The following is a 23,634-nucleotide window of genomic DNA, read 5'->3' as shown; positions in this document are numbered from 1 at the left end:
ACTGGCAACATCTGAGTGACTAGTCAGCCAGCTCCAATTTAAACCTTTCAGTTTGAATAGCTTCCCAGGAAATGGGAGAACAGTTTTCATCTTATCCCTGTTCAGTTCTTTTCTAGAACTCTAGGAAAAATTATGTCTGGAGAAGATGCAGGGCTTTGGATCCTGGGTGGATGGAAGCATCCTCCTTGCATCCTTGGTTTTAGCAACTAAGTTCAAAACTTGTTAGTTTGGGTGGATTTTTATCTAGATGGCTGTGTTAACAGCATGTAGGTTGGTGAATCATTTTTCTGAAATACCTGAATTTTTATATGTATTTATGTAGAGTCTAAACACTTTGCTTTACAGTTTAGATTTTGTTCTGTCTGGAAAATACTGATATGATAATGACTACACTGAAGGAGCCTAAAACTATTACTGGATCTATCCCTAAACTCCTTTGTCGCCACATCAAATACATTTTAATATTTTCTGGTTTGCAGCTCCATAAAATAGACATTTTTATTGAATAAAAATATTAAATGACACAGATGCTCACAGAAAGTTATATTCTGTGAAAGATATGGTTATTTATAGATAACCATATGGTTATTTTCAGTATGAGATTGTGTATGATTTTGTATGCTGTGTTGCTTTGAATTCCTACCTAGTAAAAATATTTACTATGAAATAATAGCAGAAAACTACATTAATTCCACAGCACTGAAGGACACTGAAATTAACTTACATTAATGGGTAGCATTACTGAAACTGTTGCTCTCCAGTGTGTCACATGTTGACCAAAGTGGAATTTATAAATTCAGCAGTTATTGCTTTGAGCGAATTAGTTATAAACTTGCAAAGTTCATTTTCTGGCAACAAAGCATAGAGAATATTAATCTGTTTCTAAGAACACAGGTTAACATGACTAGTTGGGTTGATGCAAAATTATTAGAAGCATTTATAATTTCTGTCTTTTTAAATTGTTGTAAAGGAGGCACTACAGGTATTACAGTTATCAGAAAGCATTGCACATCTGCTTCCAATGTAAAACATTTTTGATCAGGATTATACTTGAAAATTTATTTAGGTAGTCATATATTTTGATTTATTGCAACAATAATGTGCAAGTGGTCAGCTGCAGTATCAGAAGTTAGAGCTGGAGAAGGCTTTTTGTATCAAATTCATTTATATATATATATATGCAGATTTAATGAATTTAATTATTTTGATTTACTAGTACTCACTTCTAGGATTTTTTTTAGGCAGTGATGTTTTTTGTTTGTTCTCATTTTGTTAATTGAATTTCCTTGCCCTTCACTGTGTTCATTTAGGTAGAATACCTTACACTACTGCTCACTGCCCTTCTACTTTGGTGTCTGTACGTACCAAGTATTGTATAGAACTGCTGATTTAAATGTTAGGTTTTTACACCTTTTTAAGAATTTTGCCATTTGCTCATGTTACTGCTCTTCATTAAATTTTTATCTCCAAATGTTGCTAGTAAATATATGCAGAATACTAAGAACCATCTGTGCGTTTTTATGTATATAGATATGGATTATCAAGTTAATAATAGCCAATATTCAGTCTTGCACCTGTACAGTAAATCCTATTTGCATTTGGTTGAATTCATTGCATATAAAGTCATACTAACTTCCTATTCACCTTCACTACTAAGTTTCTTTCGACGTTATGCCTTTTAGGATTCTGCTTCCCTGGAAATAGCTTTCTTTCTGACTGTTTTCCCCAAATGTATCAACTTGTTTTGTAGAGGTTAAAACCTTTCTGCCTCTTTCAAAGTATCTTTAGACATTTGTTTATTTCTTGTTGCTATTTGTAATACTTTTAAATTAATATCATCAGCAAAAGTAATTGATACGCCATTTTTCAGATTTTTAATGAAAATGTTAAACATCACCAGAATAAGTGGTTCCCTTTGAAATTTGAAAAGACATGTTTTGCCTTGTAAGGATACTGTTTATGATTAGTCACCAGTTGTGACTGTAAAGAAACAAGCTATTTTTAATTATTCTGATTTGGCTTTTTTGTTGGACACATGGGGTTTGGGTATTGCTTTATTTCAATATATGGTAGGATATCATAGCATAAGAACTGCTAGTTCTTTCAATACATTTCTTATTCTTTTCAAAATGCCATTTAATCAGTTTGGTGAAACGCATAGGTTGCTCTCTTAGCTATATATAGCATAAATTGAAATTATTAAAATATAAAAAATAATGGTAAGGAATAGAGGAAGTAACTTCTAGTCTATCCAGAAATGGTCTGCAGAACTCTCACTTGTGGTCTTAATTCTCTGAGCTGCCCCAGCTCTTTCATTCCCTGGGGTAGCAGATAGCAGGCTACAAAGCTCCTCATGGGTCCCTTGTATTTCCCTGGTTGCTTCTTTCTTTCCCTGTAGAATTTTCCTGTGGTGACCAGGAACCTCTCTCCAAGGAGAGGAACCTGCAAGTTGATCTTTGTCCTCCTCATTTCCTGCCTCAGTATCTCGGCCTCTCAATGCTCTGCAGGGCATTTCATGTTCTTCCAGCTTCCAGGCAAACTAAGATGAATTTCTCACATTTTCTTCCCTGTGTTCTCTAGAAATGCTGGTTTTATCAAAAAGCAGTAGTTCTTCGTGCATTATTTTTGTATTGAGGATAAGGTTTGTTTATTGTATTAAATGGGCATATAGCTTATGGAGCTACTTAAGTAATAAATATGTTACTGTTTTATTGTATTTTTGGTTTTAACAGTAATGAACTTCCAGCTTTTACTTCAGCTCTTTCTCTTTTGACTGAAGATTTGCAGAATTGCAGAATGTATTGATTTCCAGGCTTTGACCTGTAAAAACTTTGCTACAGATGCCCTCTGTACTTTACTAACTCTCCATATGTCAGGGCCTGAATTTCTTGAATACTCTTGGTTGTGCTTGTATTAAGATGTCATTTTTGTCTAGTGCAGTAAGTATTTATATTATATTCTTTGTGCTGTGACCCATGCTGTGGAGGCTCTGGGCTTAAGGCTACCCCAATGTCCTACTACTTACGTGCTAGAAACTTTCGCTGTGTACCCTCAGTTGCTGAGAAACACTGCTGCCACCTGTGCTGCCAGCTCTCCACTTGGCTTGTGCAGCTGAAATGAGGGGATATATGTTTGGGTACTCCAGAGGATGTCTTAGGGAGTAAAGTGCCTCATCTGTGGAATTGGACAGATTTGGTTGTTGAATACCTTGATCCTTAGTTGCAGTAAAATGGCACTTAGGAAAAGCAAGGTTAAGATAAAATGCAGATGAAAACATGTAGTTACAMCACCTGAAATAGACGACATGAGTCTAAAATATTTATAAGATACATTGGTCAAGAAAGGAAAGAAAAAAAACTGTTTACATGATGATTAAATAATAATAAAAAAAGATAGTCCTTTCCTTATCGGCCTTTATCACTGCTCAATCCCTTTCTTCCAGCTAATTTCCCTTTTCACTTTTGTGGGAGGAGTGTCCTAAAACTGTCTTGTACTTGTATTCCCTTTTTATCAAACATATTTTTTGGCCTTTCACATTAATTAAAATAACCATTGTTTCTGTTCTTTGGAGATGCAAATATCTTTGTTAGACCAGTATCTTATACCTGACTGATGAGTGAACAACACCCTGCTTCAACAACAGATGAAACTCCCCCCTCTCCTTTGGCAATTTCACCTAGAACTGTGTGTTGCAGTGGACCTTACATGCTCTATCAGTGTGTGTGCTTATTACTTAATACATAATTCTACATGGGATAAATATCTATAGTTCATTACTGGCTATCAATCTAGACTGCACGTAACACTGCTTGTTTGCTTTGAAGTGACAAGAGAGTATCTGATCCTCAACATCGTTGTCTTAAAATGATTGTAATGATGGTGTGGTACTTTTCCCCTTTATGTACACACACACACACACACACACACACACACACACACACATAAAGAAGCTCACACATAAATGTAGGAGGAGGAAGTTCATGAATTAGAGTGATTCCTATACATCCTTGGTCCTGAGGTAATATAATGTATAGCAAAGTTTAGTTGGAAATATCAGACATCCTTGGAACCATGAAATAGACTGAATTAATTAGGTTCTGTTTAGGTGGATACCAAAAATTTTCCGGAAAGAGAACTGTGAACAGTCTGGAGTAGAAGCCTAAGTCCTCTTGGAATCTCATTCTAAAAGGAACAAAATTATAATTTTATGAGCCAGAATTTTCCAGGGGCATGTGGAGATTTCTAAACACTCTTTGCTATAATCACTTGATTATTGTCTTCAGAATAAAAAGTCGTTTATATCAAGGGTCATATCTGCCAGGAGCTGTTTGTTTCTGCAAAGCATTATCATTAGGTTATGATCTGAAATTCCACCATCTCTTAATAATACATATTAATTTGATTCTCTCAAGATCTGTGAACACTTCTTTAAAATTAGTGTGTATGTGATTGCCTTTTAAACTATTATATCTGGGGAGACTTTGCTTAGACTGTTTCATGCTTCCTATTATCCTAATTCAAGCTTAGCTGCAGGATGTAAGCAGGTGTCTGCATAGCCTTAGCTCATATACTTGCAAAGTAACCACGTTGCTTAAGTTCAGACCTGTGAGTGAAATCTCGTCATTGTTGCTATAATTGTTTTTGAAATAGAAATTCTTGAACTCCAACTGTATATTTAACCATCCAGAAGTTTGCTATCCCAATTTTTTTAATTGAATTTTGGATGAGTTTTTGATCTTGGACATTTCTGAGTGTAGTGTCATGGTATTGCATATTATAAATAATTGTTACAATACAGCTTTTAATTACAAAATGCAATAATCAATTTTGTATGTTATTTATTCTAAGAAAAAATCAGTTTTAAATGACTACTATTAATGCATCATATTCACCACAAATAAGTGGTAAATATGCATATTTTGATTATTATAAATACCAGTTACATGCAGGGCAATTAATTTCTATAAATTTGAAGTATAACAGTAGGAACTAAAGCTGTACTTAAACATAACAACAGCAATTATATTTACATACATATTTTTTATTATAAGTACCATAAAGAACACATGGCATTCTTGATCAAAATCTACCATCTATCAATCACATTTATAATTGCTACAGATAAAATAGTTTTATTTAATATTTGTATTTCTTTTTAGATTATCGACATAATGGGAGAGACCTTCAAAGTTCAACGCTATCAGTGCCAGAACAAGTTATGTCATCTAATCATTGCTCTCGATCGGGATCCCCTCACCGTGGAGATAGTATAGGACGGACTAGATCGTGGTCTCCCAGTGTCCCTCCTCCACAAAGGTAAATTGTTATTTAATTGTGCAGGTGTATAAATTAAAGTGCTATTGATCCTGTGAAAATACTGGAGAGAATCACTTGACTTCCAAAATGACAATGAATTAGGTATATCCTATGAAATTACATAAGGCCAAGAATGTTTATTCTTACACTGTGTTGATGTTTTGTAGAGACACACCTTATTTGGTCTTATTTTTCATCTAAAATCAGAATACATTCCAATCTAAAGAAAGAAAAATATTTACTCCAGATTTTCATTTTCAAGAGTTATTTGGAAGGTTTTCTGTTTTACGGTATGTGATGGCTCTTCATTTTCTTAGCATTTGTTTGTCAGTGTCCACTTTCAATCCTCTTGTCTGCATAGGATAAGGGTTCTAGGACGGCCATAGTTCCTGCCCATAGTAGTTTACTTTTTAACATTTTCTTCAAACTTTTTAAAGCATCAAGAATAAATTGACACACATATAATTTTGTATTGAAAACTGCCCACTCCTGATCTTAGAAAACCTCTGATAACTATTTATCTTGTGAAACAAAGAACAGGACATTTCCTCCATAAGCCGGCCATTTCAGATAATAACTGCTAATTGACAGAATATACTGTTTAATTCAGAATTAAGACATTTCCCACATGGAGAAACTTTATTTTAGAAGAAGCAAAAGTATGGGTATAAGGGGAATGAAGCTTTTCTACCAGCATTTGTTGTCATTATCTATGGCTAGGTTCTCAGCTGGTGTAATTCACTGGAATAATGGAGTAAGTTATGTCCTTTGCCCATAAAGTTCACAATTCCCACTGAATACTGAAGATTTCATATCCGATGTCCCTTTCTTCTACAGCCATTTTGATTCTCTTCTGTTCTGTTTTCCTGTTACTTTTGTTAGCTTAAAATTCTCTTGACTTCATATTCTCTTACTTATGTGTTTACTTACCATTTCCTCTAGCAGATACAGACTAAATGATATCATTTTCCATTAGTGAAGTATGCGGATCACAAATTATCCCATATCATCACAGACAGCTAACAGGCAGAAACTGCAAGTTTCTACTTGAAATCTAAAAAATATGTAAATACAACTTTGCTTTAACTAACTACTTTTGTTTACTTTTTTATTTAAATAAATACTGTAATTAGAGAAGCAGTAGATAAGAAGACCTGTTCTGATTTCTACTATACAGATTTTAAACTAATTACCTGTATTAAATCTCCTGGAGTTTTTTTCAACTAGACATAGAAATAAATGTGAGAAAAAAAGTGGTTTGTTGTACTGTGTGCATTTTGGGCAGAACTTTAAACCAAACTAGTAATTAACACTTGTCTAACATCATTAAAAAACCTTTTCATCTTCTTGTAATTTTGCCAGTGTTTACCTATATGAAATGTTTCTTGCTTTCTGTCTGTCGTAAGCTAAATTTTTAAATATAATTTTGAACTTACAGAGAAAAATGTTTCGGCTATTTCCCACAATGTCACAGTCAAATGCATTATTTATCTAGTATTTCACTCCCATACCCTGAATCATTTCTTTGAGGATTTGTAGAGCCAGGAGAATTGGTTGCTAGAACTTGAGACTTCATAAAAAAGAAGGAGCATAATCTTTTCTTATTCTAATGAAAATCCACCCATCCCCAGCAAAGCTGTAAGCATTGTTAATCACATTTGCACGTTTAGTTGAGTTTGTTGTATACGTGATGCTATAGACATGTTCTAACTGCAGTAAGCATGCTGAATGTCCAGAGATCTCCCAGTTACTTATTGATGCATCTGCAGGCAAGAGCTCTCTTGGGACATAGAAACACAATTTACTATTATGCCTTAGAAGCAGTTTTGCAGAGATGGTTCAAGAGCTTTCAGTCCTTTCACTAGACCTAGTTAATAAACGTGCAGCTTAAAGCCCTTAAAACTGACCAAAGTTAAATTACATAGTAGCTGACAAGAAAATTTTACTTTGAACACCTATATTAGTAATGTGGTAACTGTTAAGTTGCATGGTTTTACCTCTGATGGAGATGAGAACAGATTAAAAGTCTCTAGCAGAGAAGCAAAAGCCTCCTGTAATGTTTTCAGCTAATATATGCAATGGATTATGTTATTTTTTCTGTAGATCAGAACAGAGTTTAGGCACTGACCAACATCACATTTATCTTTTTCTGAGACTGTTCATTTGAAAAACAGGATGATGGTGAAATACAGAAAGTGGATAGGCTGAAATGGTGTGGTAAATCCAGTAGGATGCTGGTCATTCTGTACCATCATCAGCTGCAATTACAGCTTTTCACTTGTCTACTTGTTATCTGGTTGCTTTACTCCATGCAAATTCTGTCAGCTACGAGTAGGTTCCAAAGGAGTGATGATATATAATGTGAAAGGAACTTCCCTTAGGTAACAAGTTTCATTGGAGAAAGTGTAAATGTCTTTTTCTGGTTATTAGTAAATCTGGCTAACAAAGGCAACCTTAACAGAGTGGAACAGAACTGAAATAGTAATAACGCTTTGTTTGGAGTGAAACAAATACAGTTGTGTAGGACTTTAAACAGCAGCAAGAAGTCAGGATCTGGTACAATGCAGAGACTTAAGAAAGAATGATTTATTTAGAACAGTAAGGCAGGAACACAATCCTATTGAAAACAATTTGAGTGGACAGGTTGATACTGAGCTTTTCCATACTAAGACTAGAAACAGGAAGATACTAATAATGAAAGTTTGCTCAGGAGTTTTGATTGTGCGGGCAGAGCAAAGGTCAGATGTGGGAGAAGTTTTGCAAAAAAATGACAGCATTTAGAAAACTTAGGTATTTAAGTCAGGGCAGAGACTTAAGAAGGGCAGAGTAAAAAATAAAGCTAACACTATAAACAGAAAAAAACAAAGTAGGTAATTTTCTTGTCTGCTGTTATAAAATAATGGAATGAGAAGAAGGCCCCAGGGAGAACGATGAGAAGTTCAATGTTGGCCATGTTCAGTTGCAGTTGATGGCTGGACATCTGTCAGCATCAGTAGGAAAAGTAAGTGAAGTTCTGTTTTGTGTGGGAGGGAGATAGGGTTATCAGCACAAAGATGAAATTTAAAGCTGAGTTTGTCACTAACATTGCCCAGAGCTGGGATTGCAACATGAAAAAAGGAGCTGGAAATGTGATGGTCCACTGAAAGAGAGGAAGAAAATAAAACCCAGCAAATGAAATGCTAAAACACTGTGAGATAAAGACCCTGGAGAGGACAGGCTCAGGAAAGCCCAGTGATTACAGAATGGTTGATAATTTTCAAATACAACCTTAAGCTTRAGTGAATGCATCACCTGGGATGACTCCAACAAAACAAAAGAAGAAAAGGGGTTGGATTTAAATTAGAAAGTGAGTACTTAAAACAGAGTGCACTTTAAAATGAAGGTGAGGAAGAAGAGGGACTTTCTCTTTTTCTTTCTCTGTTAGGGAGTTATGTCAAAGATGTTGATGTATTTATTTATATTTAATTAACAGAAAAGGCCAGAGTGTGCATGGACTGTGGCAGAAAGAACCTGAAAGAAAAGAGAGACTGAGGACAAGAGTTAGACAGAGACTAGAATTGAGAAAGGAAGAATGAGAGTTGGTTGTTGACGAAAGTAGACAAATCAGCAAAGAACAGTGTAGGCGGCTGATCAGTATCCATTTTAGGGTGCAAACACGCATGAAAAAGAGGGCAATGGTATAAAAAATGGTATGAAAAAGCTGGTGAAAGCATGTACAGAAGAAGCTATGGGCTAGACAGCTGTGGAGTATAAGAAGAATTATACCAACTTTTAAATAAAAAATATAAAAAATGGCAAATACAAAGTTTACTAGCTMCTCACCATCTGGCCAGGATTATCAAACAGTAGATTTTTCTCAAGAAGTAAGTTTTCCCAGGCTTTGTTTACCAATATATATTATATTGGTAAATATAACTCAATCTGAAGTGATAGATAGCTGGTGTTACAGTCATGAGAGCCGGAGTGAGTGGAGAAATACGATTGCTTTATTAGAAAGGTAATAGAACTGGAGGTGAAATTATGTGTGTGGTACAACATCATCATAGGACTTCCACGCAGAAATAATCAACAGCGTGGCGGCAGCCGCGCAGGATACACGTATAGGTCATAACACTGGTCAGGGACTGGTGACTGGCAGAGGATGCTGATGGTATCAAAATGGCAGACAGTGACAGGGAATGACACAGGAGCACGAACAGAGTAAAGGTGTAAGGAGGCCCGCATTTAGGGAAGACTGCAGGAAAGAATAGAAGGCAGAAGAATTTATAGGTTTAACTTCTGAATTTCTGTGGAGGGAAGCATGCAAACCCTCTTATTTTCAAATCCCTACAAAACTATCCTATTTTGTTTATCTGATAATTGTAACAGTTAACTGTTGTCTTCCTATCTTCCCGTTGCTGTGGATTTGTTTTGCAGAGCAGCAGAAGCGAGGTCAGTGGATATCAGTAGGCATTAATGGTTAAATTGAGCAAAACATTCTGTGGGCAAAGCCTTGGTCTCAGATTGGACTAAGCTGACAGGGTGATTGGTGCTCTTGAACCCCAGCTACACTAAGTGTACCACTTACTATGGCTATTGGAATAGAAAAGCATTTAATTAAAAAATGCTGTCTTTTTCAGGTGCTGTGCTAGTGAGATTAGAGAATAACCTTTTCATGGCAAAACAAATACCTGCTGTTTGATTCAGATGACAGTGTGTTCAGCAGGCCGCACTCTCCCTTGACAGTCAGTAGTCCTCACTGTGCCTCACTACAGCTTGCACGTTTCTAGTAGAGCCAAACTCGGTGGCTCCTGGAAAATTCCTTACACCTTGAAGGTGCTAGTCTGGAAAGAATAATCAAATTTTGATGAAAATTAACCATTTAAATAAAATATTGAAATTTGAACACCATCTCCCCCCCCCCCAATATCCCACATATTGTGTTGTTGCCCTTTCCAGTAGGAGAAAAAAATGAGAAAAGTTTTTTACCTTGAGATTTAAAGTTATGTCAGAATACAAGTATACAAAAGACAGGTCAACTAAAATATCTCATCGCTGTCATTTTTACTAACAACTTTCTATACAAACCAGTGAAATGTCCAGGTGCGCTCAGAACTCAGAATCTGATGTCTTTTACCTCTAGTCGGAATGTGGATCAGGGACTCCGAGGGACTCGATCTACCCCTGCACATTACAATACCCTCAACCGAATGGATAGACACCGTGTAATAGATGACCACTACTCCCCGGACAGAGAGAGGTAAATATCTGACTGGAATTAAGAACAGCTGTAGCTTACGCTCATCAACATGAGTTATTTCAGTGTCGTAGCTCACTGAAGTAAACAACAAAAGTACTTACCTAATCCCACAGATGATAATTTCCCTACTGATTTATCCATTGGTTATATGATATATTAAAAAATATACAGTGCACAAAAGGCTGACACACTGACAACTTAGTTTATCTTTGGTAAGAGGGAAACTGAAAAATCTATGAGAAATTGTGCTATATAAAAGGCAAATAGGTTAGCTGTCCTTTTTTTATAAAAAATGTTTTATGTACTTTACTAATAAATTCTTCAAGGGCTGAATATTTTTAAAAATGTAGCAGTAGACTTAGTTGATCATTTTTGTGGCTGAGTAAAGCGTAAAGATTTATAATTTAAGCTCAATATTAACATAATACTCCCATTGGATACAGTGAAATTAACAGACATAACAGAAGTATATTCCAGCACTGTGTCTTTTCTCAACTTTATGAGCCATTTGGTGATAAAATCATCTGCTATGGGAATGTCTGTTAGAATAAAATTGGGGTCATTGTGTTTTGAGGCCCATCTCACCGTGACTAACGTTTTGTTTAATGGAACTTCCTAAAGAGTGAGCAGAGCTGTGGCAACCTGTATGAATTTTAATGACATAGAAGAGGAATTACAGGCTCTGGTTGGCTAATGTAGTTAATTTTCCTGAATTAACCGAAGTAGTGCCTTTGTACAGTTAAAAACAAATATTGAAAAGGTCTTTACCACCTCATTGTCTTTAGGTCATAAAATTAAAAGAAAAAGCATTTGATACCTTTAATTTTGAAATATGTCTGCCCGTCCTATACATCAAGTTGAAAACCTACTCATAATCAGAGAGGCATGATTGCTAGATATTGTCCCATTTCTTAACTGCATATAGCAAGTAGTAATACAGGTATATTTTTTGATCTTATGTAGTGCTGCATGAATAGTACTTGAAGCTAATACTTACAGATTATTCCTCAAGTGACATCAGAGCAAATAATTGCAGTTGCTAACTGTAATGCAAAGAAGAATTTAAGAAATCAGTGGGTTTTTTTACTAGCTATATTGAACAGAAAGGATGAATATGTCTTGAAAGAATATTAACATGATGCTTAATAATTGTAAGGAATGTAGGACAAAAATCTTCAGAAAAAAACATATTTCTAATTCATTTTTATAATAAGAGAAGATAGAAAAAAGAGTATCAAAACAAAAAATATATGCATTTCTGTTCAAGTGATCTTCAGTGGAACTTTTAGCCAAAAAAGTCCAAATGGGTAAAAAAAATTAAAATGCTGAAAAGCAATCAAATATTTATCATCTAGAATGTTAACTGTATTCATTAAAGGTATAAGTAAAGGATACATGAACCTCATTTTTATTCTAAACTATTTGATATTTCTATCTATGTTATGAAAAAGAAAATGCTATTTAGTTGGCTGATGGGGTTAGTTGATTTTCATACAGAAGGTAATAACTTAAGGATTCTAAGCCATTTCCTTAAAAGAAAAAAAACAGAATACTGTTGGGAAAATATGTTGCTATTTAGACCAGTCACCCTTGAACTAGGATCTAAGCTTATCCTTAGAGTCTCTATATGCCTTCTGGAATGCTGTTGTGTTTTTTCACTGTTTGCTGCATTTKCTTGCTACGTCCCGGATACATGCATAGCAGTAAAAGGCGGTCTGAAGTCAGCACTGCAATCTTTCCTCATCCACTTCAAGCAAATCTCCTCTGCTGCACTGGCTTGGGTTAGAGAAAGAGAATCAATTTTTTTAGAACATGTCAGAAAAACAATGTTAGAAAGTTGTTGGTGATGGAATTTTTGAATTTTCATGTGACAATTCTTGATGAGTAGATATTTGCTTGTTAGGTGTGTTCTGAATCTCTGAAAGCAGGTTTGTCATCTATATTTTCCAAAACACATACAGGAGTCTTCCTGTGCATGCATGGTGAGTGGCTCGCTGTGTAATCAGATTTTTGACTAATTATGCCTCTTTGTAACACACAGTCTCTGAAGCATATTGGTTCTAGGCAACGCTCAAGAGAATAGGAAAAAGGGTAGTTCCAAACTTTTTTCATGGTTTATATTCCTTGTTGGCTTGACAGTATAGGTTTATGAACAGAAGGATTATTAGACTTCAGATTATTTTACTGAATATTTGTCTGATGCTCTCTGTGTTACATAATAAAAAATGTTGGTCCATACACTAAGAAATCCCTAAAATAACACTTTAATACTATTAAATTCTGAATACTGCCTGAACTGCAGGCAACGTGGAGAAGTGGAAAAACTCTGAACTTTTATATAGGTTTATAATCTTTCTACTGGTCATCCCTATTTTGTCCCACGTTTGCCTTTGTGAAAAAAAAACCAACATACTTTGCTTCTCCGCTGCTCTGAGGGTTTATTGTTCATTTCATGGTGTGTTCATCTCTTGGAGCTGCTTGCAAAGAAGGGACTTTGCAAAAGTATATTCTTGTAGACATGCTCAAGTACTATGTTAGAAAGTGACTGAGAATATGAGTGTGAACATTCTTTCCTCAATTTTATAGATGGTAGTGTAGAGTTGTCTAACATATGGCATTAAGGAGTTAGCTGGAGCCACACACAGGAACCTCTAATGACCTCAAGTCTAATGGCAAGGTAAACATTCCCTCAAAACTGAGTATGTAGTTAGAAATAAAATTCAAAATATTAAAAAAGCAGCCAGACATACATTTTTAAATATCATTGGAGGTAATTTTAATTTCTAACACCAGGCCTTTAAATATGTCAAATTTTGTATCATTTCATACACTGTTTTTTGTTGGTAGGGCAAAACTACAGTCAAAATTTATCTCTGTTCCTGTATTATCAAAAAGGTCAGAGTTGTATTGTATACTGGTAACTCCAAGTGTGAAATTGTTTAAGTTACTTTGTTACCTGTATATTTAATATAGATGTACTGGTGCATTTCAGTCAAAATATGAGGAGGTTTTTTTTGCAAGTACTGACACTTTTATGGAATAACTTAAACTTCCCATGGAAAAAAATGTGAATGCTTATGACCTTCTATATTCCCAAGTACTGTAAAGTCCCTTACCTCTGCGAACAAGGTAACCTTGTAAACTTTAGCTAGACATGTTTTTAATAAGGTCTCTAAAGCAGACTATTACCTCATTTCAGAAACCAAAACAAATTAATCAAACTATTGAAAAAATGTTGGAAACAGCCAGATTTGATCTCAGAATTTTATATTTAAGCTATAGATATAATCAGGTGGATTAGAGGAATAACGTGAAAATCCTAGCATAAGTCTAAAAACAAGACATTTGCCAAAAATCTGTCTATGTATTACGTTCCGAGTGATATATCAATAGTTCATGAGGAACACCAAGACAGTTATAAGGAATTATACTCAACCGTACAGGAAATAGTGCTCTAACCAAATTAGATATTATTAAGCAAGCATTAATCTCACTGTATTCTTTATCCAAGATGTGTTCTCCCTGAGGCAAGAAATTACTCATGGTAAAATTAGCACATGTATAGTGGCCACTGCATTCAGAGAATGCTTCTCTCAAATGGCCCTGCAGTGGCATGGAATAAGAAATATAAGAAATTCTGTATGTACCTGTAGTAGGGACTTACAGGGAGACAAGTGAGAAAAAGCAGGGTAACATTTCAGTTAATCATTTATAATGTAGCTAATAATTTTAATGTATATCACAGAGATACAGATATTGCAGAGTAAAAAGGGTAGCTGATGCTTTATGTGGAAGTTCTGAGATGGTATTTTCAATTTTTAGTTGTATGTTTTATGATTGGTGTGTTATTTTATTGTTCCTTTACTTCTACAATACCCAGCAAATTAGAAAAAAGAGGCAGTGGGTTCTTGCAAATGCAGCTACATCTGAAGGACTTGGGATACACAGCCTTCAAGATGAATTAAAAAAAAACAATGAAAAGTCATTAATACATTTCTTGGAAGAAAATACACATACAGAATGCCCATATTAAAAATAATGCAGTCATTCTGTTAAAAAGTTTTAGTGCTGTGTCCTTAGGAGCAAGGACTTAAAATGTATGAGGGAGAGCGTTGCGATATTGTGATATTGATTTTCTCATAGCAAATCATCTCAATCTGATCAAACAATGAGTGTCAGTTCACAGATTTTCTGCTGATAATTGCTGTTGTTTCGCAGCTAAATTCTCCTAGTGGTCAGTTGCAATGAACTGGAATATGTCTAGGAATTAATCTGCCTGAGGAGCTGAGCAGGAATTTCTGTACAATTTGTGTGACAGCAAGCATCCATATCATTATGGGGTGGAAAAGCTATTCATGTTTTTACTTAAAGAAAACTCATTCTCTGCTTTAAAAAGACTAAACTATCAAATAAAACCATTCTGTTTATCTTTTGTACAGAATGCAGCAGGGAAAATTATGTAACCAATGTTTTATTCATGGATGGCATTTGTCATTTTCTAGGGTTGTGTGCTTGACTTCACATTTTATTAATGCAGTTTTTTAGGTGTAATTTCTCAGGTGCTTATAAAGCAATGTGAAAAACATTCCTCCAAACAGCACATTAACTGCCACTTTGCTCATTGGAGAACCAAAACTTTTACAACCATATCATAGGCCTCAGCTGTCCGGAAAAAGTAACTGACTGTAGCAGTTAACATCTGCAGAGTGAGTAAGCTGCTAGTAGGAAGTGTCGCACACCTTTTCCTTAAAGGCCCGATCACTTTAGTAGTTCCAGCCTCTTTCCCTTGAACCCTCCGGACTTGGTTTTGCAATCCTAACTTGATCCCAGGCCCACTTTCTTACTTGATTCCTTGCTATAGTGCTTTCCCTAAATTTCATAGGCCAGACCCCTCTCTTCTCCCTCCTCCTACCTTCAATGGCTCTTTTTTTTTAAATTTCATAGTAAACCAGCCCAAAGAGCCAGCTGTTCCTTTCTCCTTTTCTTTCAGCCAGGTTTGACTGGTTCAAGCTCTAGTTTTGGAACAGAGAGTCTTGTCTTGCATTCAAAATTATTTATGGCTGCTTCCATAAGCACAAGATTATCAGAACATGATAGTACTCCACTCATTCATCCTTTACACAAAAATATTTTGGAATCATCTTTCCATCTAATACAGAGGATGGAATACTAATTGAAATGTGAGACCTGGTCACAGAGAATAGAAATTGAAAGAGAATGGTTATTTTCTAATGCCTCATCTTTACTGTTGAGTAAAATATCCCAAGCTGGGAAGAGCAAGTTCAGCTCCCCTTGCACACTAAGAACAGAAAGTTATGCAATGGATTGTACAGTGAGGCACTGTGTGTATGTATGCAAATTTTCTTGTGTGCTTGTGAGACTATTCTGGCAGATCTATCCAGCCCCTGGAAATTAAACACTTGGAATTAGGCAATCTAATTGGTCACTAAATCATTGAGCTCTGTTCTGTTACCCTGCTGGTTCTTTGAATTTTTATGAAGGTGTAAGGAAATGGGCAAATTGGTGAGTGATATCAGAACATTTTAAGGCATCATTTTCTGTTTACTTTGAAAAATGAAAATTATCATGTTTGTCTACATGCCTGGAATGTTCTTGTCAGAATAATGGAAATTTATTTTCACATGACATCTGTGTGTGTGAGAGTATGTGTGTGTGTTTACATTMATGATCATATTTGCGAAAGCTATAACATTGTCTCGTCAGACTAATTTCATTATTCGAATATAAGTGAAATGACTTGCTGCTGCAGATGTCCTCTCTATGCTATCTGTAGCAAGATCTGTAATCTTTCAGAAATCTGTGAGGATGCAAACTGATATTTTCATTTTGCCCTTCTGTCAATTGATGTAGTTCTGCCTTTGGCTATTGTACTGCAGCAAATAAGAAATGTGAGGTAAAAGGCTAAAAGCCTCAGTGAAGGTTGCCAAAGAAAAGTATCTTGGAGTTCTTTTGTCTCTTTAAAAATCTGCTATATCTAAAATGTATTGATGTCTTCATGATATTCCATGCATTCCCACCTACATATGCTTGTGAGATTGTGGTTTTCATGAACAATTCAACAGATGTGTTTAGTCTGAGTGCACTTCTGGAACATTTCTGAAGTTGTTCTGCATTTAGACAATGCAAAGCCTAATGGCAGCAACCAATTACATTGTGATTTTAAGTGTTCTAGACTAGGCGTTAGCCAAATGGAAGTTTTGCACATCTCAATTTTGGACAGTGAGAATTAGGTAAGTGTTAGTCATTTTGGTGTTGTGTTTTGTTGTTGTTGTTGTTAACATATTTTTAAATACAAAGAAATTATTTTAAACTTAATATATAAAGAATAATAATGAAACAAATAGCAGGGTGTGCTCAGAAGATAGAGGACATTTAACCCTTTTGGTGTGCATGTTGTAATATATAAAGCACTGAACAATATGCTGCCTCCTGAGGTGCATACCATCATGTTTTGATTTAGATGATGTCCGTCATTCTCTCCTCCATCAAGATATGGCATGCAGCCTTCCTTTCTTTTTTACTAAGCATGCATAATTTATGGAAATCACTCAGTTTCCAGAGAAAGAGAGAGAGATATTTATATGACTAGTATCTGTATTTTTATTATTATAGTTAGAGATATTGTGAAAATGCACAGGGATTCTTAGGTTATATTTTCTTGATCTGTGATGAATGCCTTGTACTCTAAGAAGTTACTGAATTAATATATGTGTAGAACTAGTTTTTCTCGTTAATGACTTCAGACATAGTATTCTCATATCTTATGTTGCACTTGTAAGAACATTTTATAAAGAGTTATTCTCTATTGTGAGGTAGATAGCATGAATTACATGGACTCTAAAGAATAGGGAAAAGTATAAATAGCCAGGAATGCCAGAGAGAAAGGTGAAGTATAAGATAAGGCTACCTGAGTTCTCTGTACAGGCAAGCAGAATTCTGTGTGGTGAGAAAGCGTATTTCAAACCTGACTGTCAAAGTCAGATCGTGTATGTGGCTGGATCTAAATGCCAGCTTACACCGATTATGGATTTCTGAATGTAAAAAAATGCTTAAACTACCTTATGTTCCCATGAAAAAGGCAATTCAATGAAAAAGTAAACTTGATAGGAGCTCTAGAGCTCTGAGTCTCTAGAAGTTTTAGGACAAAACTTAATACCAGAGTTCTGGCACTCAGAATAGTTTCGTGGGGATTTGAAAAGTAATCAGGACTCAAACCATAAGCAGAGCATTACCTGATGATGTTTTGTTCACATGTAAATAAGTGAGTGGAACAGTCATGGGTGTTCCTTCCTACAGACAGTGAGTTAAGCTACTTGCAAATAGCAATTGCATTGCCATTAAATTCATGTTCTGCAACACTGTTTGAGATMCTATTTTTTTCTGAAGCCTTGCCCTTTGAAAACTATTGGAATATATTATATTTATTTGTTGCCTTCCATTTTTGAAAGACCTTCAAGAAAACTTGTCAGCAGTTCACTGAGAAGATAAAGGAGGAAATAAAAGTGAACTGTTAATCTTAAAATGTCATCTACCAGCTGGAAGGTCTTAATTAGTAATTAATACTAATGTAATATTTGCAACAATATTGTGGTATTTAATTCCAGAGTTTCAGCTCAATCATTTAAAGACATATTCACATGGACATAGCTTGTAAATAGAGTGGTGGAAATGGGCTGGTATGCAGTTCTTTGCCATAACCGCGCATATGGTAGTTGCCATGGGGTAGACGCCTACATTTTTATTTGATTGTTCTTCCTGTGGGTGTGCTTGTATTCTAAAACAAATTTTAAGAACATTATGGAATTAGCTTTTAATGCTTCTTGGCAGCATGTTGAATGCCAGGCTGTTATGGGGAGACTGCTTTTGATACTCAAGTCTGTGCACTAGTTCAAAGATCCTAATGCTATTTGCAGCCTACAATGAAGCTCTACCATTGTTTTCTTAATTGTTAAGTTCTTCGTAGGGTCTCATCCTCCAATTTTCAATGTGCTGTGCCAAATTGAGGCCTCCTGAATTATGTAGGCTTCCTCATTGTGGTAACAATCTGTCTGCAAAGTATAAATTGCATAATCAGGGACTTTAGTTAAGAGCTTTTTATAGTGATGACTGTGCTTTGGCATGTCTTTGGAAAGCGAGCACAAAAATCTCTTGTCCTACATATGATTAATATAATATGCTTATAAAGAATACTTACATGTGGCTAGTGATATATTGTATCCATGTGCGAAGAGGCAAAGATAATATGTACAAGCAATATAGCTACATGTAAAGGTGTGTCTGATTATTAGAAAATCATTAATTGTAAAAAAATTTAACAAATGAGAAGTAAAAGCATAGAAGAATTGTGGGGTTTTCCATGTTTATTACAAAATTGGATTACACTTCTAATGTGGGCATTTGTTATTGGACATTACTTTAAAATACCCCAACTTCAGAGGACCTGTAGACCAGGAACTCTTTTTTGCTGTGTTATAATTTCTTGTAATTTGGAAGTGAAACACTATTTTCAAAACTGTTTTTTCCTGTACTGTGTGCATATATTTATACTGAAAGAGAAATAACATTATTCCCTTTTTCAAATAAGCATTGATAATTTGAAGAATTCCTAGTACAATGACAAATATAAAGCAATATATAACAAATTACAAAAATGTTGACAGGTTTTCTCAAAATACAAACAAAAGGTAAATACTTTGTTTTCATTATTTTGAAATGTGTGCATTTCTTTTCTGTCATATTGTATTGCAGCTGTTACATAGATTCATGTTATTTAAATAATAATGGGGCTTTCCTCTAAATTCATCTGTTATCTGAATAACGTGTCACTTCTAAATATGGTCAAGCTTTGGGTATACTGTAATGTGCAGTGAAATATTCAATTCCTAAATTGTTTAGTTCTCTGCTTATTACTTTTACAAAACTACAGGTGGATATGTCCATGATGGTTCATTACATAAAAATTAGGGTTGGTCAGAAAATGTATTTTCCATTCTGCAGGAACTACCCCTTTCCCCTCAAATAAATGAACAAATAAATTGCTATGGAACTAAAAGTCTGCAGGACTTCATTTGAACACCACTGACCTCTGGCTGAAGGTTGAAAGAACTGTTTACTGTAGAAAAGGGAAACCTCAGTAAAGACATGGTAATAGCCTTTAACTATATGTAAGCTTGTTAGAAAGCAGGTGATACTTGGTTATTAGCTGTGTCCTCCAGAGATAAAACAAGAATTAGTTGGTTTAATTCACAGCAAATGGCTGTTAGGATAGATATTAGGAAAACACCCTCAGGAACAGTAAGCTCTGGAACAAGCTATGTGGAGATATTGCAGAATTCCCAATGCTAGTAGCCTTTCAGACAGACTAGGTAAACCTTGGCCAAAGATATTATTGGTATTGAAGTTATCATGGCCTTCAAGCAAGGGAACAGGCAATATGACTTCTTGAGATTCTGTTCAGCCAGAAATTTATACCTTCTTCATCCTAACTGAAATAACTTAAAAGGTCCCAAATTTTAACTATCTGCTTGATCCAAAGTCTCTTGTTGGCTTTTCAGTATAAATGTGTGAATTCCTTAGGTAATTTTATCTTTAGAACTCTGTATCAGATTTATAATTTTGTTAATCATTTCAGTGCTCTACATAGTGCTTATGTAGCCCCTGTATTCTCAGATCTTTATGTTTCTGTTTTGTGATATGTATTCCTTCTCCATCATACTGTCTCATATTTGTATTTTTCTTTCTGCCATGTACTCAGTCATTATGTTACTCTACCTCGTTCCCGGTATACTCAGTCTGCAGATCACCATCACAGAGATGCCAGGTACATATTCTCCACTGTGTGACGCTGTGTGGATAATGCATGTACCTGTATGTACGTTCATGTCCACTTCTCTCTCTGTCAGTTTGTGGATAGTGGTAGAAAACCTAGAAGTATTGAATTAATATCTGCGTTAGTATTCTTAATAGAGCGTGTAGACGATCATTGGGTAATTCTTAACTTTTTGCTTTTTTTTTTCACTGCCAAAAATCTGTAATTGGTGGTGAAGGAGAATGATGCTATCTTTATATCATTCCGGTATCTTAAAGATGCAGTAAAGAAAATTATTTAAATCAACCAACACAACTACTGATACTCTAATTTTCATATTCAGAATGTAATACATGTATGATTGTGTTAGAGGTTACAACAGATAAGTCTGAAGTGTGATACTTCTCTCATAGCCTCAGCTGCAGGTTAATATTCCTTAATTTTTCCTAAGTAATTTTGCTAAATTCACCAATGTTCCAGWTGAGTTCTGTTCCAGTTCTGTTGTTGAATTTCCTGCTTTTCGTGTTTGTCCTCATTTCATCTTTGTGTTGCTTTTCATTGTGTTCACCCTTTATGTTTTGGCAGCAAGGATCACACAATGTATCCTCTATTTTGTGAAGATGCAATCAGATTACTTCGCTCCCGTAAGATGTGCGTACCTATTCTGAGGGTGCTTACTATGATCCTGAGAGGTATAATTGGTGTGGAGCATTTTGTCTGTTCTACCACTTATACTTTGACAGTACTGTTTGGTGTCCAAACTAAGAATGTGACCTATGTTTTAAGTGATAAACACATATAGTGAAGATGTTTTATGGTATTCTGGGAGTATATCTGCATCTAAGAATGACTACTCTGGAGTATGGCTACATCCGGAGAGAGGCTGAATAGTCTTATAAAAGTCAGTTTCATAAATTAGGTTATATGGATATTATAAAAAAGTGTCTTTATATAACCCCTATTTTCGGTGGAATTTTCTGAAGTCCTTTTTGTACTTATTTTTCTCTCTGGAATAATGAGAAAACACCTGTTTACTTCATTGTATTATAGGAAACTCAGTTTGAAGAAACAGTGTATTTAATAATTCAGTCCACATCCACATATAGAAACTTTAAAAATGAGAGGCATTTTTTCCCCCTGAAAATATGTGAAGAAATGTACCCAAATATATTCTGTTTCAGTATTTAGGTTTTATATACGGTTATAATGATATTTGCCATAGTTTATCTGAATCTGTTTCAGATTGAAGGTCACATCTGTAGCTATCCAGATATTGCCAAAAGTTGGAGCTTTTATCAGATTGTCCTAGTTTGAGGATCTTGCCTTGCAAGTCTTTATTTTAGTTTCTGTAAAACTTAATCTCTGAAAAATAAAATAAAAGCAATGAAAATAAAGGGCAAAAGTGGTAGTATGTACATAAAGAAGAAAAAGCTGGGATTTAAGTGGTGAGATGGAGTAAATCTTTTCCAGGGCCTTATTTTGGAGGAGTCCTATTAAATCTAATTCCTGCTGGGGTCTGAAAGAAAATCCTACATGCAATGGAATGTGTCTTACTCACCTCAGGGTTAGAGCAGTATCTTGGGAATCCTTGGGCTGTAGAATCTGATCATGGACTTTCTGGTCCTCTTGAATCCAGGCTTCCTGTGCATATGTTAGTATTCAAGTTAAATGAGTTGTCTCACCAGATATGAGCTACTTTGAGTACTTGATAATCACTATGACTTTTCCTAGTCTTTCATCCTTTCTGTCTTTCCATACTCTGAAAGGTGTTCTGCAGGTATTTAAGGACCAAATAAATTATAATCGTTATCTTATTCCTCGTTATCCTTATAAACACCCTGAGTCATTTCCTCTTCCTTATTTTGTGTTTTGAAAATACATTAAAGATTTTTTAAACCATATTTCCTCATCTATCTTTAAACTTTTTATCCAGTTTAATGCTTATCTAAAAATACGTTATTTTGTAATGCAAGACCTTAGTCCCATCTTCTTAGTCCCATCCACTTAATCAATCATGCTGATATTAATCAATCACCTCTTCTGATGTTTTTTATTTCCACTTTTTAAAACATGTAAAATAAGTATTTCTATTTTCCACTGTTAATCAAAATAATAAACATCATTGTTCTGTAATGTCCAACATTCAGGGAAGAGTCATGCATTGGGGATAGAGATTGTTTTGTCTTATATGTCATTATGAATCTGTCAGTGTGGATGTCCTTCAGGCAAATATGTCATACAGATACATCAGTCAAGATTACTTGCTGCCTTCTTTTTTGTTCATGGCTCCTTTCACTACTTACAGTCATTCACAGGCAGCCCCTTAACTCTTGCARTCTCTTCTAACTGTTTCTTTTCACAGAGCTGTTTTCTCTACTGATGATTGCTTCACTTACTGTCTTATCAAGTCTGATATTCTTTGATGTTCTAGGATGAACCTTACAATATCAAAAACCTTAGCTTTGAGTTCATTCTTAGGCCATGGTGCTGTCATCATTTTGCCTTTATGATAGTTCCTCCCCTCTGAAGGAGTCCAACTACTGCCCTCCAAAAGGAAACAGAGGAAGCATTGACAAGATGGTTTGCTTGAGCTTGAGAAAGACAATGGGGGACATGTGTGGCTGCAGTGACTTCATTGCTCTTGGGTCCCACTGCTTTCTCAAGAGCTACCTGCTGTCCAGTACTGTATTCAAACTTTTATTGACCCTTTCATGTAATACTCAGCTACCTAATATGCAGCATTATAGCACTAGCTGGTACCAGCTCACACTGCTGCAGCCACTCAGAATAAACGTACATAAGATATCATTGTTGGACATACAGAGCTTTACTTGCCCTTTTATTTATATCCTGCAGTTCACAAGTCCTGTACAGTTATACCAATCCAGTTCATAATTTGTCAGCCACCCATTTTAAATTGGCTGACATACATATGATCTCARTGACAGAATAATGTTCTCAAGATTTTCACCCCAAATTTATCAAAAAATAAAAATATACTGTTTTTCTAGTTTTTTTWAAATAGTTCCTCCCAAATAAAAATCTGCTGAAAGCTTCACTGTGTTGAACTCTCCTTTCTCAGCTTTCCTATCTCAGAGTTCAGCTGAATCACTGAGAGCACTATACTGTATGCTATTTCTTTTTTTTTTTTTCTTTTAATCTCTGAGATTTGAGTTTGGAGAACAATAAAAGCTGGTTTATGCACATTTTGTGCAAGATATGCAGTTTACTTCAGGCAGCATTTCTGTTG

The 23,634-nt window shown here is 35.2% G+C and overlaps 1 protein-coding gene across 1 annotated transcript in view; it reads left to right on the top strand.

Moving 5' to 3' along the window:
* RIMS2 (regulating synaptic membrane exocytosis 2) overlaps nucleotides 1–23,634 on the top strand; it is a 403,032-nt gene that overhangs the window by 224,101 nt on the left and 155,297 nt on the right. The window contains exons 18-19 of the mRNA XM_026080279.1: nucleotides 5,160–5,316; nucleotides 10,439–10,555. Coding sequence (XP_025936064.1) covers nucleotides 5,160–5,316; nucleotides 10,439–10,555 — 274 coding nt within the window. The remainder of the gene's footprint in view (nucleotides 1–5,159; nucleotides 5,317–10,438; nucleotides 10,556–23,634) is intronic.

Source organism: Apteryx rowi, unplaced genomic scaffold (assembly GCF_003343035.1).
Source record: "Apteryx rowi isolate R43461 unplaced genomic scaffold, aptRow1 scaffold_514, whole genome shotgun sequence".
NCBI lineage: Eukaryota > Metazoa > Chordata > Aves > Apterygiformes > Apterygidae > Apteryx > Apteryx rowi.
Note: the sequence above shows the minus strand (reverse complement) of the source record. Positions and strands in the feature narration are given on the sequence as shown.